This window comes from Lolium perenne, chromosome 4 (assembly GCF_019359855.2).
Source record: "Lolium perenne isolate Kyuss_39 chromosome 4, Kyuss_2.0, whole genome shotgun sequence".
Taxonomy (NCBI): Eukaryota; Viridiplantae; Streptophyta; class Magnoliopsida; order Poales; family Poaceae; genus Lolium; species Lolium perenne.
Genome location: NC_067247.2, coordinates 374,288,416 through 374,303,470, shown reverse-complemented (window position 1 = coordinate 374,303,470; position 15,055 = coordinate 374,288,416). Strand labels below are relative to the sequence as shown.

Genomic DNA, 15,055 nt, shown 5'->3' with positions numbered 1-15,055 from the left:
CGCGCCGGACAAAATTGTGCTTTGGGGGACGCGATTGGAATCGTTTTTTTGTCTCCGCAAATTGCTTTGGGGGACGGTTTGGAGACGCGACCGGAGATGTTCTTAGTGGTCTCTCGATAAAAAGAGGAGCGAAGATTTACCTGCTGGAGAATTCTTAAGGAGTAAAAATCCCCGTAGAGCAGTAGCCTACAGAGCGTAGCCCTGTGGATTTTGTGAAGGGGGAGGCATGGCGGCCATTGCCATGTCCATGGATGAGGGGATGGCAGAGCATGGGACTTGCCTGAGCACCTGAAGCAAGTACGCCACATTGATTGTTACATTTGGTGCACTGCCTCTGCCTCTCTGATTGTGCCTCCTCCTGCTCCTCGCGTGTGTGTGTGTGGCGTGCCTACCTACGCGATCAATCATCGCTCACGACACGGGAACGTTGAGAATCCGGCGTTCTTGCAGCAGAGGCATCGTTGCATCATTGCCATGAGTTTCAGAGTTCAGGTATCTCTCTGATTTTTTCCCTTCGTCCTAGCCGTGCAGGCAGCGTAGGATTGGCCTGCTATTGCCGTAGCAGCGTGGTGTCATGGCGCAGTGTCCTCATGTGTTGTACCGGCAGATGCTGCCTACCGGGTGGCAAATTGTTGGGTGGGAATCGTTACTCGTAGCAAATTTAACTTTTTTTTTTGTTTTGTCTCTGAGGAATCATCTTATGGGGAGGTTGAAGATTGCAACTACATCTTTTATCGTGTGCTCCGGCTAGATTTACGTGGAGCGCACCTCAGCAGCTGTCCGGAGCATGGGAAATGCACTTTTGATCCCAAGTGCATAGGCTCTCTTTACCCAGAAACGAATTTTAAAATATTAAAAAATTTGGAGAAATTTTTTCACCCGTATATCTCTAAATTTTGTGTCATCACTTATAGTTTCATAGTAAAATGATAATTTTTGTGGCGTGTGCAAAAACAGACAAACAAATGCCTAGTAAAATGGTATATTTTAGCATTGATTTTTATCTTTATTGTACAAGCCACATAACAACTTGCTTTTCCCTCAAACGACTTCATGAACACTTATGATGTTGAGATGTACGCGTGACATTTTGTTTTGATTCTTTTGATATTTTTTAAAATATGTTTAAAGTGTATTTTAAATAAAGGAAGCATATGCACCAAGGAGAAAAACACCATGTCCGGTGAGAATTGTTAATCGTAGCAAATTTAACTCCTATTTTTTGTTTTGTTTCTAAGGGAATCATTCGATGGGAAGGTTGAAGATTGCAATCACATTTTTTCTCGTGCGCTTTGGCTAGATTTATGTAGAGTGCAGCTCAGGAATGGTCGGGTGCTCGTTAAACCCCGCTTGCTTCGCAGATGTGCTTAGGTTCTTGCATGGTCATGATGGTCACGCTAAGCGGGTCCTTCAGATCTGTTTCGCTGCACTTTTCTGGACGCTTTACAACCTTAGAAACAGGTGTACGATCGAGGGTATCTTCCCGGCTCGGCCAACTGATGGTCTCGCAGTTGTCGAAGCCACTGGCTAGGAGTCAAGAACGTGAAGCCGTGGAGTTGACGATTGCCAGGATCCGTCATGTCCACGCGACCATCACAGACCAAGAGTTGTACCTAGTATACAAACATAGATCACTTTGATCATCAGATGCATAATTATGCTATCCTCCCTTCTACTGCAAATATAAACACATTCATGTTCTCAAAGGGTGTGTGTACACTTACATATACTGGTATGAAGCAAGCACTACAAGTATACAAACACTTGTCTTAAGATCCACGACACATCATCACACTTGGCTCTTATTTCCATTGGACAAACAAACAAATATCCTCTTGTGTCGCGCGGCATAAAGTTCACTGGCCTCAAGCATAACTTAGTGATGATACCTTCTCTTACTCGGTTTCGCTTTCTTCCTCGTCTTCGCTAAGGTTCAAGTGGTTCATGTTCTCCTCCAGAGGAGGCAAGCCATCGTCAGAATCATCATCCGATCCTTCCTCCGTGCTTTGCTGTGATTTCTCTGCCGCTGTGATGCACATATATATCAAGAGAAATCAATAACCACAGAACAAGATTTTAGTATGATTTACTTATGGATAGCTTATGCCAACATTCAAATACTCCGAGAGGTGATGCGATTGACACCGTTTACAGGTGACTTGGGCACACTTGTGGCACTGGCTAACCACGAGTTCTGCACGTTGATTATCTCGGTGCCATTCTAACACTTGGAGTATGCTTTCAGCAGATCTCTGCACGTTTTTACAAGGGTAAGGGTGGCAAAACCTGACCTAACACATTATATAAAAGAGACATGCTTGTATGAAGAATCCATCATGTAAAAGAAGATAGTGTGACAGATTTGAGTGTTATATTCACAGACGATGTGATGCCCCCAACCTGTAATACGCCGTCTTCTAAAGCTTACTTGACAATGTTAAAAATGCAGCACAGCTGCACAGTGCCTTAGGCAGGACGGCCTGGATTATCGTGGCATTGCAACTGATAATTAGTATTTCGGTCAGCAGTTCGCATGTAGAGCCAGAATTAAGTTGTTTGATCTATGTAACAATTATTGGAGTTTGTGCTTTGCAGGACAATGGTATATTTAACAAATATCTGATGTGTAACAGTTATTGGGATTTGTGCTTTGCAGGAAAATGATATATTTGACAAATATCTGATGCTTACCCTATCTAACAAGTACATTGTGCTACATAGTCCGAAATACTTTGCTTCATCTATGTAACAGCTATTGAGATTTGTGTTTTGCAGGACAATGGTATTACTTAACACACATCTCATTGGTTGCCCCATCTAACAAGTACAGTGGTGTACATATTCCGAAATTCACTGCAAACCTATATGTGACATTTTTTTTTACTGAACTGATCTGTTAAGTGATAAGAATGAGTGACCCCACTTGAATTTGGCAAGCAGCAGTTTCCGGTATCTTTCTCCCCGCTGGGAATATAGTTATAACATAAGCTAACACACTGGAAGAAATAAATAGCATTATCCAGAACTACAAATTCACACGCTGGATATGTCACACTAGAAATTAAGATCAACAAGCTTCTACACAAGACAGCTGACATGGGCGGCAATGATTCACAGGATTTGCTGCTACCAACCATGGCACTGCAAACAGTATAATAAACATGTACTTTATTTAATGAATCCACACGAATTTACAAAAGGAAAAACCTTGCGACATAAACTAATTATTAGTGGTCTAGTTTGGGTAAAACAAAACACGGTAAAAAGAGCTCTTTCGATCAAAGCATGCCAAAGTTATGTTCTAAAATCTAAACTGAAAGAGCAGGGAGTCCAGAAGTTTGACTCAGGAATATGCGTCTTGATGACAAATCTAGAAATGATAAACTAGTATGCAGTTACAGGAATCTTTTAAGGGAACCATTTTAAAGGTATCCTACAGCTAGTTCCATGCAAGGCAGGTAGCTGAAAGTAATGCCAAATTTCTAAATCATGCTCAAATGATGCACAGCCTTACTGAATTTACTTAAATAGGATGATCTTACAGAGACGAGGAGCACCACAACGGAGTTTCGCGAAAGGAACATCATCTAAACGTGCCCAAGAACAGTCAACCACGGCCAATCCTTTTCTTTGCACGATAGGATGATCTTCCTTGGATACACAATGTGTCCCAACAGGGCTGCAAGAGAGGTAAGGAAAATAATCAGCGGGAGCTGCATATGTATCTCAAAGACAAAATTTAAGGGATAATCAAAAAGAGAAAATCGGTAAAATTAGCTCCACACAGTTTCACATGACTCCTTTTACCACATATCTTATATATTACCTGAGAACAACACCACCAAAACCATTTGTCACTCGCAACTCCTCTAAGCCAAATAACAACCTTATTAGAAATAAGTAGCTATACCTTTAATAGCAGAGGCAGTGGCTGTAGTATGACCAAAGGAATTTCGGAAGAGAATAAGTTATGAAAAAACTAGAAGGATTAGATGTCCAGGACTGTATAATGGTGCATGTTCTGTATATATAGTTTTTTTTTCTTATTTTCTATTTTAGCATGTACATGGTATTTATGGGAGGGAACAGGACATCGCTAACCAAGCGGTTCCTTACAGATTTGCGGCATACATACATGTTATATAATTGCAAAGCTGCATTCAAGTAGTAGTATACTTTTATTACGAGCTATCAAATTCTGTAAGATGTAAACTATGATCACACCCAACACTTGATATGAGCTGCACATTTTTGACACATCAATTTATCAACCACAAGCATTTTTTATAGCAAGAAGTATCCATAGAACAACCAGAAACTTCCAGGGAATTTGTACCTTCCTCCTGCCTTGCAAGTGATGTCCCCGGACCAGCATCGCTGAAATTGAAGATATAAGAAGCTTATTTGCTCTCGTTTGTATGAATAAAAATGCTTGTGCTACAATCGAAATTCGCAACTCCCATTGATTGATGTATACTTATATGACAATTCGAACGCAGCCAAAAAGGGGAACCTCTTTGTACAGGAAACTGACTAGCGCGAGGCTTCTTCTTGCTTGGTGCGGCGTGAAGAGGAGGAGGATCCACGCCCGCGCCTATTGCGGTTGTACCACATCCTGGGAGTCTTGACGGCGGCGGAACCTCTCTCGTCTGGCGGCGGCGGCTCGGAAGCCCTGAGAACACTGCAGTACTGTAACCAAAGGTTGGGCTGCTGCGAGTGGGCCTGAACAAGTTCCTGAAGTCTAGCTCTATTGTGAAGCTGGGCTGGGCTGGGCCGGACCGACGAAATCATAACTGGTCGACGCCGGCAGCCCGAAAACCCTAGCTAAACCCCGCCCCCAATCCCCATTCGCTCACGACGGCGAGCGGCGGCGGCGGCGACGGCGAGGATGAGGAAGAAGGTGGACGAGCGCATCCGCACGCTGATCGAGAATGGCGTGCGGCAGCGGCAGCGCTCCATGTTCATCATCGTCGGCGACAAGTCGCGGGACCAGATCGTCAACCTCAACTACATGCTCGCCAAGTCCCGGGTCAAGTCGCGCCCCTCCGTCCTCTGGTGCTACCGCAACAAGCTCGAGATCAGCAGCCACAGGAAGAAGCGCGCCAAGCAGCTCAAGAAGCTCATGCAGCGGGGGCTCATGGACCCAGAGAAGGCAGACCCATTCTCCCTCTTCCTGGAGACATCAGACATCACCTATTGCCAGTACAAGGACTCGGAGAGGGTTCTCGGAAACACATTCGGAATGTGCATACTGCAGGTATCTCTGTCTATCTCTCTCTACAAGCTTCCTGCAGTTTCATTCATTGCTTTGCGGTGAAATTCTGCATGTGCTTGTGCAGGACTTTGAGGCTCTGACGCCCAACCTTCTGGCCAGAACCATTGAGACAGTTGAGGGCGGTGGTTTGATCATCCTGCTTCTCTCTTCGCTATCCTCATTAACCAGTCTATATACCATGGTCATGGTGAGCTCATTTTTCTCTTCCACGGACACCCCTTCGCATTTGTAGTTTCTGAGCAAACAAACATAATTTTGGATTCAAGTCTGTATACTAGATAGATTGTTTGCCCGCTCAGTCAAAGTAAACGAATCTGCGCCTTATATTAATAACAGGATGTTCACGAAAGGTTCCGAACAGAGTCTCATACTACCGCAGCCACAAGGTTCAACGAGAGGTTCTTACTGTCCATAGCATCATGCAAAGCATGCATCGTCATGGATGACGAACTCAACATTTTGCCTATATCATCTCACATGAAATTTATACAACCAGTTACAAACAATGAGGTATGGATTTTCTTCTTCTGCCTATCAAGTTCCGCTCGTGAAATGATGCATCTTCTCAAGATTCTGGTTGTTGTTTCAATTTGGTAAATCTTATTCCTTGTTGACCTGCTGTGCACTTAGGATTCTGAGGGATTGTCAGAAAGGGAGCGAGAGTTGAAAGACCTAAAAGATCAGTTCCGTGAAGACTTTCCTGTTGGCCCTTTGATTGGGAAGTGCTGCACCATGGATCAGGTGCAGTTTACATACCTCTTATACTCTCTGCATCTCCCTTTAGGCATTAAAAACTGTTATCCCTGGCATAAACTGAAAATGAGTAAAACATTTACAAGGGTAAAGCGGTCATCAATTTCCTGGACTCTATTTTGGACAAGTCACTTAGGAGTACGGTTGCCTTGCTCGCAGCTCGTGGACGTGGCAAATCAGCAGCCCTTGGTCTTGCTATTGCTGGAGCCGTTGCAGCTGGGTAAAACTCAACTCAGTAGTGTTGTTGATGTATTTCATGTGCTCCTCTAATTAAGGCTAATACTTTGGACTTTCTAGGTATTCAAATATATTTGTCACTGCTCCGAGTCCAGAGAACCTAAATACACTATTTGATTTTGTCTGCAAAGGAATGAATGCATTGGAGTACAAGGTGTCTTTCTATTATCTTGTTTAATTGTTCAAGTTTAAACATATATTATGTCGTTAATGCAATCAATGCTTCCTTTTCGTTTTTCAGGAGCATTTGCATTATGACGTAGTGAAGAGTGCAGATCCAAATCTCAGGAAAGCAACAATACAAATAAACGTCCACAAGCAGCATCGTCAAACAATCCAGGTATTAAGCTACGTGTTTGCGGACATATATTGCTATTGCTGAACAGTAATTTGCTTAGTATCAGCGAACTAGTTCAAAAGTTTCTCCTGTTTGCAGTATATGAAACCACATGATCACGGGAAGCTTTCTCAAGTTGAACTTCTTGTCATTGATGAAGCTGCTGCCATTCCATTACCTATTGTGAAGTCCTTGCTCGGTCCATACCTTGTTTTCCTATCTTCCACCGTCAATGGGTATGTTTGCTTCAGTTACTAATACTCTTAGAACCACAATTCATGAAGGTGACCATTCTGGATATTTGTGTTGAAGGTATGAAGGAACAGGCCGATCCTTGTCTTTGAAGCTCCTCCAGCAGTTAGAATCCCAAACCCAGCCATCAGCTTCGAGTGACGCACCCAATTCCAGTAAGAGTCATCTTACTTTCATCTAAAACGAGCTGTCTACATTTTGAAAGAACCTTCTTAGCATTGGGGTGTTTTACACATGGTTTGTGCTTTATTTTGCCTTGTAGGTAGGCTGTTTAAGAAAATTGAATTGAATGAATCCATTAGATATGCCTCTGGTGATCCTATTGAAACCTGGCTTAATGAGCTACTTTGTTTGGATCTTGCAAACTCCATTCCAAATATCAGCAGGTAAGTATCATCTGACTTCTTGTGGCGTTGTACTGTTCTTTTCTTATACTATTACATGTTGAGCAAACAAGTCTGGTTTTCTTTAGGCTGCCTCACCCAAAAGAATGTGAGCTGTATTATGTCAACCGGGACACACTATTCTCGTATCACAAGGAGAGTGAGGTATTTTTACAGGTATGAACTAATGATGTTCTGTTTCTTGTAAATTTATATATTTGGTTTGAATATAAAACTGAAATATTGGTGCTTTACATGTCCACCAATGCATTTATTCTGAATACTTAATATTTCAGAGGATGATGGCGCTTTATGTTGCTTCTCACTACAAAAATTCTCCCAATGACTTGCAATTGATGGCTGATGCGCCAGCACATCACCTTTTTGTACTGCTTGGTATGGACCAAATTGATTTGCGAGCTCACCAGTTTTATATGATAACACTGTTATACAGTACTAACCTGTGTTCCTAATTTTTTAGGCAAGGTTAATGAGTCCGAAAACCAGCTCCCTGATATTTTGTGTGTGATTCAGGTTTGCATACTATATCCTGATTATCTTTTGGAGGATCTTATTTTGATTTTTTCTGCCGATGATTGCCATTGGGTGGGTTGTTGATTGCACAGCAGAATATTCCTGAAATGCATGAGGGTACATGCTAATGTCGGCCCCAAATAAAACACAGAAAATATTCTTGTTCATTTACCTAATATCCTATTTTAGCTTTGTTTCTTCAGTAGATCATGTGTGTTTAAACAAAATATTCTTACTTAGTTCTGTAGTTGAGCAAATTAAAATTTAGTATTTGACTATTGCTGAAGTGTTATTCTGCCCCCTATGTGTACTACACATAGGCAGTACTTACTGCTTACATGAAATCGCGAACCCTTTATAAAGTTATTATATTTTGTTAGTTTGTTGGAGCTTGCTCAAGCCGCAGGGTGCAACGAACATAACATATGATTAATGCATGTTCCAATTATTCAATGATTGGAGGGAGTAGTAGAAATTAGACACACCTGTGTTAGATTTTTGGACCATTTGGTTTAAATAGCTTATTGATCCAACCAAGTTGGGCTAGGCTACCTTAGACATATTTCTCTCTTTCGATTTTTATTTTTTCTTCTAATACTATAGTGGTACATCACAGCTTTATCTCATCCTATGTTACATTACTGCTGTATGATTCTTCTGTGACAATCTTCTAATTCTGTAGTAAATTATAGCGCCTTTTATACTTGAACAAATTGTTTTTTTTGCTATTAATTAAACTCACCATTCAAGTTCTGTTCATATTGCTATACCTTCCGACTTCAAGACATGGACTATCCACTTAGTTCATCAAGAAATTGAGATTAGATCATACTGGATAGTACATACACACATCCGCATCACTTTAAGTTGTTAGACCTTGTTTGGAATTTTCAGGTCTGCCTGGAAGGACAAATATCTCGAAAATCAGCTATCAGAAGCCTAAATGAGGGCCATGCCCCTTCCGGTGATCAAATACCATGGAAGTTTTGCGAACAATTTCAAGACAATCTATTTCCCAGTCTCTCAGGAGCTCGGATAGTACGAATCGCTGTTCATCCAAGTGCCCTGAGGGTACTGTCTTTTCTATAATTGAATGTGTTCGATACCTATGTTTACATTATTCCATGTTGATTCCGGAAAATACAACTCCCTGTTCTAAATGCCTTCTTTTTAAACACAGCTTGGGTATGGTTCAGTTGCCGTCCAACGCCTAGCAAGGTTATACACTACACTTTTTCTTCCTTCTCCATCTATGTGTTTATCAGTTGATGCTATTGGAAAGAAAGGAAATTAGGCAACTATTGCACGGTTGTTTCTTTGCCAAGTACCATCCCAAACTATATAAGTTCGTGAAAAATATTACTCCCTCTGGTTCAAAATGATTGCCCAAACATTATCTAGATACATCCATTTTTAGCCAATTATTTTGAACTGGAGGGAGTATTACTTTCACGCATTCGTTGAGTGTCACAGTTAGTGGTTTGAATGGCCTTTTTGCCCTAGTTGCTTGTTGGCGTTCAGTTTGCTGCCACATGGGCCTGACTTGTGTGCACTTCATAGTAGGCTAGTGGCATTGCTTTGCTATAGAGAGAGTAGTGGCAGGCTCATATGTTAGGCAGTTGGAGATGGATTTTATCTTCTCCATCTTGTTGAAACATGACAGGTTGGAATGGAGCAGCCATGGCTGACCCTGGAACATGAGGTACATATGCTGCTTGTGAAAGTGCATGATGTGTACAATGGCTGTAGTCACATAGCTCCCGCAGAGGTCAATGCAGATAAAGCAGCAGGCGCTGTCATTCACTGAAGGTCGACCTAGACCACCTAGCTTGTAGTGTTGGAAACTCATCACCCTTTCCTGCGGTGCAGTGATGCCAGGAAGGTAGCGCCACCTCTGATAGTGCTGCAGCACACAGCTCAGGAGGTGTTGGGTATGTGCCGGGCCTGGTCCTAGTGATCGTCGCCATTTTGTATGCTGACCAGATACTTTGAGTACGCCTAGCTCTGTGTACTGCTATTGTTGGAGAATTCTTGTTTTCTTAGACGAATACATCTGGGATACCTCTTGATACCGCCCCGACGCGTCTCATACCCCCACTTTAATTTGTTTGAACAATCCTTTCTCACCATACCCATTACACTGGCGCTTTCTCAGTGAAAAGCCCACACAGTGACAGCCCTTTTTCAGCTTCTTACATGCCGTTGCTTCTGATCTGGGCACCACGACAGCTCCCTCCCAACAACAGATCTGCTCCGCCTGTGAGTCCCCCAGAAGATAAAGAAAACTAGAAAAATGCAAGAAGGGTTTAACCATCAGATTTCCCACTTTCCAGCACGTACTTCGAAATATTAATTCTATATGTCAAAATTTATCTCTGTTCCATGTTTTGGGAAATGCTGTATGGTGGTATCTGCTTGTGTAGCATTAATCTTGGCTGTGGTTGGAGAACCAGGGCAGTAATAGAGAACCTTGAATAGAAAATTTACTGTTGAAGTGGTAAGAACTTTTCTACTCCCTCCGGTTCATATTAATTGACTCTAATATGGATGTATCTAGACATATTTTAGTTCTATATACACCTATATTAGAGTCAATTAATATAAATCGGAGGGAGTATATTTCTTTTTATTGTTTGCAGTGCTACTGACAAAAGAGGCATGTTTGAGGTAGTATTTGCCTATTTCTATCTTTGGAATAGCAGAGCTTAATTTCTCTTAGTAGTTAGATCATATCAATGTTAGCCTCAACCTGTTATTTTATTTACCTTAATATATTCCTATTGTATTGACAAATACATTGAATTTGATTGTCTTCAAAGTTATTATCGAGGAAAAATGTCAGTATTTAAAGATGAGGAGGAAGTTGAAGAGCCTGGAGTTAAAATTAGTGAAACTGCAGAGAAGGTACATTTGAACAACTTGTGTTTTAAACTTTTTATTCTTTTTATGGATATCTTATAGTGTGGCAGCTTGAAGTTCAATTATTATAATACACCTGTATGGTTCTGTAATATTTTTTTTCAAATAGTTTCTAATTCTAGATCTCATACTCCCTCTGTCCTAAAATAAGTGACTCAACTTTTTCTAGATACGGAGGCATCTATAATTAAAATGCATGTAGATACATCCGCATCCAGACAAAGTTGAGTCACTTATTTATGGATGGAGGGAGTACTTTAAAAAATTAACCCGATATCTATTTGTGAAAGTTTTATATAATTTGAATTTGCACATCTGGACAAAGTTGAGTCACTTATTTATGGATGGAGGGAGTACTTTAAAAAATTAACTGATATCTATTTGTGAAAGTTTTATATAATTTGAATTTGATTATATGTAAGTACTATTATGGGTACATTAAAATCTGCTTTATGATGTAACAACATCGTTTGATTAGTACAGCTGCCACTATTTTATGGCTTCTGCTCCTCAAGTCTGTACATTCCAATTTTGTTTATATTCTTGCAGGCTTCTCTGCTAGAAGAGTGCATAAAGCCTAGGGCAAATCTTCCACCACTGCTTGTTAATCTTGAGGATCGTCGTCCTGAAAAGCTCCATTATCTTGGTGTATCTTTTGGCTTGACACAAGAACTCTTCCGGTTTTGGCGGAAGCACAACTTCTATCCATTCTATGTGGGCCAGATTCCAGTAATGATCTAATCTGATTATCCCATGAGGTTCTTTGTTCTTCACCTCTGCTGATCTTTTATCATGTCCATTAATTTGTAATTTTTGTTTCTTAAGAGTGCTGTTACTGGTGAACATACCTGCATGGCCATGAGTCCCTTAAATAGCGATGACATAAAAGTTGGTGGTGATTCAATTGAACTTGGATTTTTGGAACCATTTTATCAAGGTATGCCCGATAGTTTTTGTTACATTTAATTGTAAGTGGCATTTTGAACTGAAGCTGCCTGATTTGTAGCTGTATACATCAGTCGGTTTTATGGCTTAGCTGATATGTAAATATTAGTATTGCTTGCTTCTGTTTTACAGCATACGTTTGCTTAAGAAACATGCTTTTGGTGCTTGCTAAGTTTGAATATAATTTGTTCAGATTTCAGACAAAGGTTCAGGCGGCTGTTGGGAACATCTTTCCGGCATCTCAACTTTAAGCTTGCAATGAGGTATATTTAACATTCATAATGTTTTCTTAGCAAAAGACATGTGCTTGTCTAATAATATTTTTTGGTCATGCTTCTAGTGTTTTGGCTTCCAAAATAGATTTTTCACATCACGAGCCTTCAGAATATGATATCAGTCTTACATCGAAGTTATTGAGAGACGTATTATCCCCACATGACATGAAGCGGCTAGAAGCTTATTCTAACAACTTGGTCGATTATCATCTGGTAAGAATTTGATGAAATAAATGAAGCATCTATATTTTCATGTAGTCATCGCAACATAGTTTCCTTTTGAGAGGGGCTGTAAAATCTCTTCTACCTGTTGTGCATATTGACCTCACCAATCCTCAGAAACTTAAAAAGCTTGTGGACGTTTTCTCTTTATACCTGTGTGCTTAGTTGTAATAATTACTACTACCTTGGTTCTGATTTAATCTATGACGCATTACATGCTCGCGTTCCCACTAGTCCCACCACTCTACGTTGATTAAATAGGAACGGAGGGAGTATATGTATAACTGCCGTGATCTAGTTGTAAACAGTTTTCAGCTTGGTTGGCGTTATCTGAGGTTGTTATCTTCTCTTCTTGTTTAGAGTATATTCTATCCCCTTAAATGCTTGTTTGCATAGAAATTTGAATGCTACAGTGCCTGCCAACTTTAGTATGTGCAAATAAACCTCTCCAATGAACCTATAGTTAGTTATATGTGGGATACACCTTTCCAATTTGAATATTTTGTTGTTGTAGATTCTGGATCTTGTCCCTATCCTTGCACATGAGTACTTTTCAGAGAAGCTTCCTGTTACACTACATGGTGCCCAAGCTTCTGTTTTATTCTGTATGGGTCTGCAGGACAAAGATATAAGTGCTACAAAGGTTAGCTGAGTTGATTACAAACAAACTCAAGATTTTCGAAATCATTGTACAAATAGTTGTCAATTATACTTTTTTTTTTTTTGAGAAAATTGTCAATTATACTTTTGGTTGCACTATTGACAGGAAGAGCTTGGCATAGAAAGGGAACAAGTTCTATCTAACTTCATCAAGACAATGAAGAAATTATATGGTTACCTTCATAACACTGCAGGAAAAGAAATTGAAGCAACCTTACCACGACTGAAGGAAGTTAGTAAAATAAATTGTTTTCTTGTCAATTTAATGTTTGAAATGAAATTCCTTTTTCTTTTTTGTGTTTCGGCATCATGCCAGTATAAGCATGGCCATTGGTTCGAATAGTTTTTGCCAACTCCATTTTGACCTGTTTGTGTTATTGTATTCAGATTGAAATGGCTCCACTTAGCAGATCTATGGACGAAGACCTTGATGAAGCAGCTGAGGAAGTGAAGGTGAGGATTCAGAAATACATCACCACATGTTAAATTATGATGTGGAATGGTTAGAATGCCATTTTCTCCCATGTTTACTGTCTTCGGTAACCTTTACTGTTGGCCTAATATAGGAAAAAAGAAGAGCTGCAGAAGAAGCTACCGTGGACCCAAAATTACTGCAGAAATATGCAATTGACAGTGACGCCTTTGAGATTGAGAAGGCTCTGCAGGATGGGAAATTGTCTGGAAGCGGTGTTATTAGTGTAAAATCAAGCAAGACAAATGCTGACAAGAAAGAGAAGCAAAGGGAAAAATCAAAAAGGAAAGAAACAGATGGTAATAGATCGTCAAAGAAAAAGAGGACTTGAAGTTATCCGCTTGAAGTTACCCTGCTTGCAGCCACAAATTGAAAGAAAAAAATTAAATCATCTGAAAAGTATGGGCAGAAGGGATTGGTGGTTGTATCTAAGCTCCATTATGGGCTATAATTTGTGGATCAATCATAACAGCGGTATCCTTTGATAGTTCACCCCATACCCTCGTGGCAACAGCATCTCAGTTTTGATGTAAGAACGGTACCCTGTGAAAACCTCCAAAAAATCCTACTATGCCTCAGTTTTGACGTATCATTTGTTTTATTAGAACATATAGTTTTGCTTTACCTGGGTGTGCAGCATTTTATTATTGGGAAAAACTTGTGGTTTAAGTGATGGACATTTATGCTTGAATACACCATTTTTTGAAGATACTGAAGGCAGAAAACATTGGTACTCAAGGCTTTCCCACGAAATATGATGGCTGGCTGAGTAAAGTCTTAGGCTCACTTTGTGGTTGTCAAAGCTCGGGATGAAGTATTTTCCAAATGCAAACGAACCTTGGTAGCCCAGTTTGAATTATTATACAAAAATGGTTCACATGTAACACTAGCACAGACTGCGACTGTTGACAAATGCATCCTTCAGAAACCCACAACTGCAACATACATCCTCAATTCCTCATGCAGGTTATTATTCGCATACGCACACATAGTTTGTTAACAGTGGAAGGCCTTTCCTAAGATGGAGGGAGCACTACTAACTAGCTACCAGGATTGGTGCCCTAGAAATTTAAAAGCATGAAATCTTCATTGCAAGTATGACCCACCGAAGTATCATTGGCAGTAGGATCCTAGAGAGACGTCATTTTGGCTCGATGCATATTCTTTTCAAATTAAATATTTGATGGATCATTAGAGCATCTTCAATAGCCTTTATATAATGGATTGCTAAAAATTAGACATATCAACAAGAGAGACCTAGCAGTCCACAGAAAAATTTGCTTGTGTGGCATTTTGTACAACTGGATTGCCAAAATAACTAAAAGAGAAAAACTGCCGCTAGGACCCACATGTTAGTGGGTCTTCTTTTACCTCTTTTTTTTTTCCTTTTTCCCTGTATTCTATCTACTTCTTCCCACGCTGCGTCCTGCCCATGCCCAGTGTCCACCGACCGCGTATGCCTGCTGCCCATCCATGCATGCAACTCGTCCACACAAGCCGCACGCTCAAGGGAGCGGTGGCACGAGGCCACCGCCGAGCTCCTTCCGCGCGAGGTTGTGAGGGGGCACATCCTGGAGGGAGCACCGGGGTGCGCGGCAAAACACCCCCACAACAGGAATAGTGATTTGGTGGCGGGGAGGGCCGTTCCGACGAGAAAAGGAGGGTGGGTCGGCGGGAAAGATCGCGGAAGGAGGCAGGGCGTTAGCTCGCAGTGAACCTTTCGTGCGTGGGCAATTTGGCCCTCCCGAAAGATACAAAGAGTGCCACTAGACTTTAAAACTATACAAAGTG

The 15,055-nt window shown here is 40.9% G+C and overlaps 1 protein-coding gene and 1 long non-coding RNA gene across 4 annotated transcripts; one reads left to right on the top strand and one right to left on the bottom strand.

Annotated features, from left to right (window-relative positions):
* Nucleotides 1–1,155: 1,155 nt before the first annotated feature.
* Nucleotides 1,156–4,753, bottom strand: LOC127325689 (uncharacterized). Of its 3 annotated transcripts, XR_011744081.1 has the most exons (6): nt 4,514–4,753; nt 4,337–4,377; nt 3,543–3,679; nt 2,146–2,252; nt 1,725–2,026; nt 1,156–1,613 (listed from the first exon to the last, which is right to left on the bottom strand). It is a non-coding gene; the product is annotated as an uncharacterized lncRNA (long non-coding RNA). The 3 variants fall into 3 exon arrangements; XR_011744080.1 differs by having other exon boundaries at nt 4,337–4,753; XR_007867350.2 differs by lacking the exons at nt 4,337–4,377; nt 4,514–4,753 and adding an exon at nt 3,827–4,266.
* Nucleotides 4,754–4,812: 59 nt separating this feature from the next.
* LOC127325687 (RNA cytidine acetyltransferase 1) lies at nt 4,813–13,888 on the top strand. Its single transcript, XM_051352502.2, has 24 exons — nt 4,813–5,257; nt 5,340–5,462; nt 5,612–5,785; nt 5,906–6,016; nt 6,115–6,248; nt 6,326–6,419; nt 6,507–6,605; nt 6,702–6,838; nt 6,915–7,009; nt 7,117–7,240; nt 7,327–7,414; nt 7,534–7,633; nt 7,719–7,771; nt 8,666–8,842; nt 8,952–8,989; nt 10,591–10,675; nt 11,240–11,419; nt 11,516–11,627; nt 11,829–11,898; nt 11,976–12,123; nt 12,647–12,775; nt 12,899–13,024; nt 13,180–13,245; nt 13,359–13,888. Exons 1-24 carry the CDS (start codon nt 4,889–4,891, stop codon nt 13,593–13,595), a joined length of 3,069 nt encoding a protein of 1,022 aa, XP_051208462.1. The 5' UTR covers nt 4,813–4,888; the 3' UTR covers nt 13,596–13,888.
* The last annotated feature ends 1,167 nt before the right edge of the window (nt 13,889–15,055 follow it).

Coding starts and splice junctions, on each gene's coding strand:
- LOC127325687 (XM_051352502.2), top strand. CDS start 4,889: ATGAGGAAGAAGGTGGACGAGCGCATCCGCACGCTGATCGAGAATGGC. Junction 6,606..6,701: donor AGCATCGTCAAACAATCCAG/GTATTAAGCTAC, acceptor TCCTGTTTGCAG/TATATGAAACCACATGATCA. Junction 10,676..11,239: donor TTAGTGAAACTGCAGAGAAG/GTACATTTGAAC, acceptor ATATTCTTGCAG/GCTTCTCTGCTAGAAGAGTG.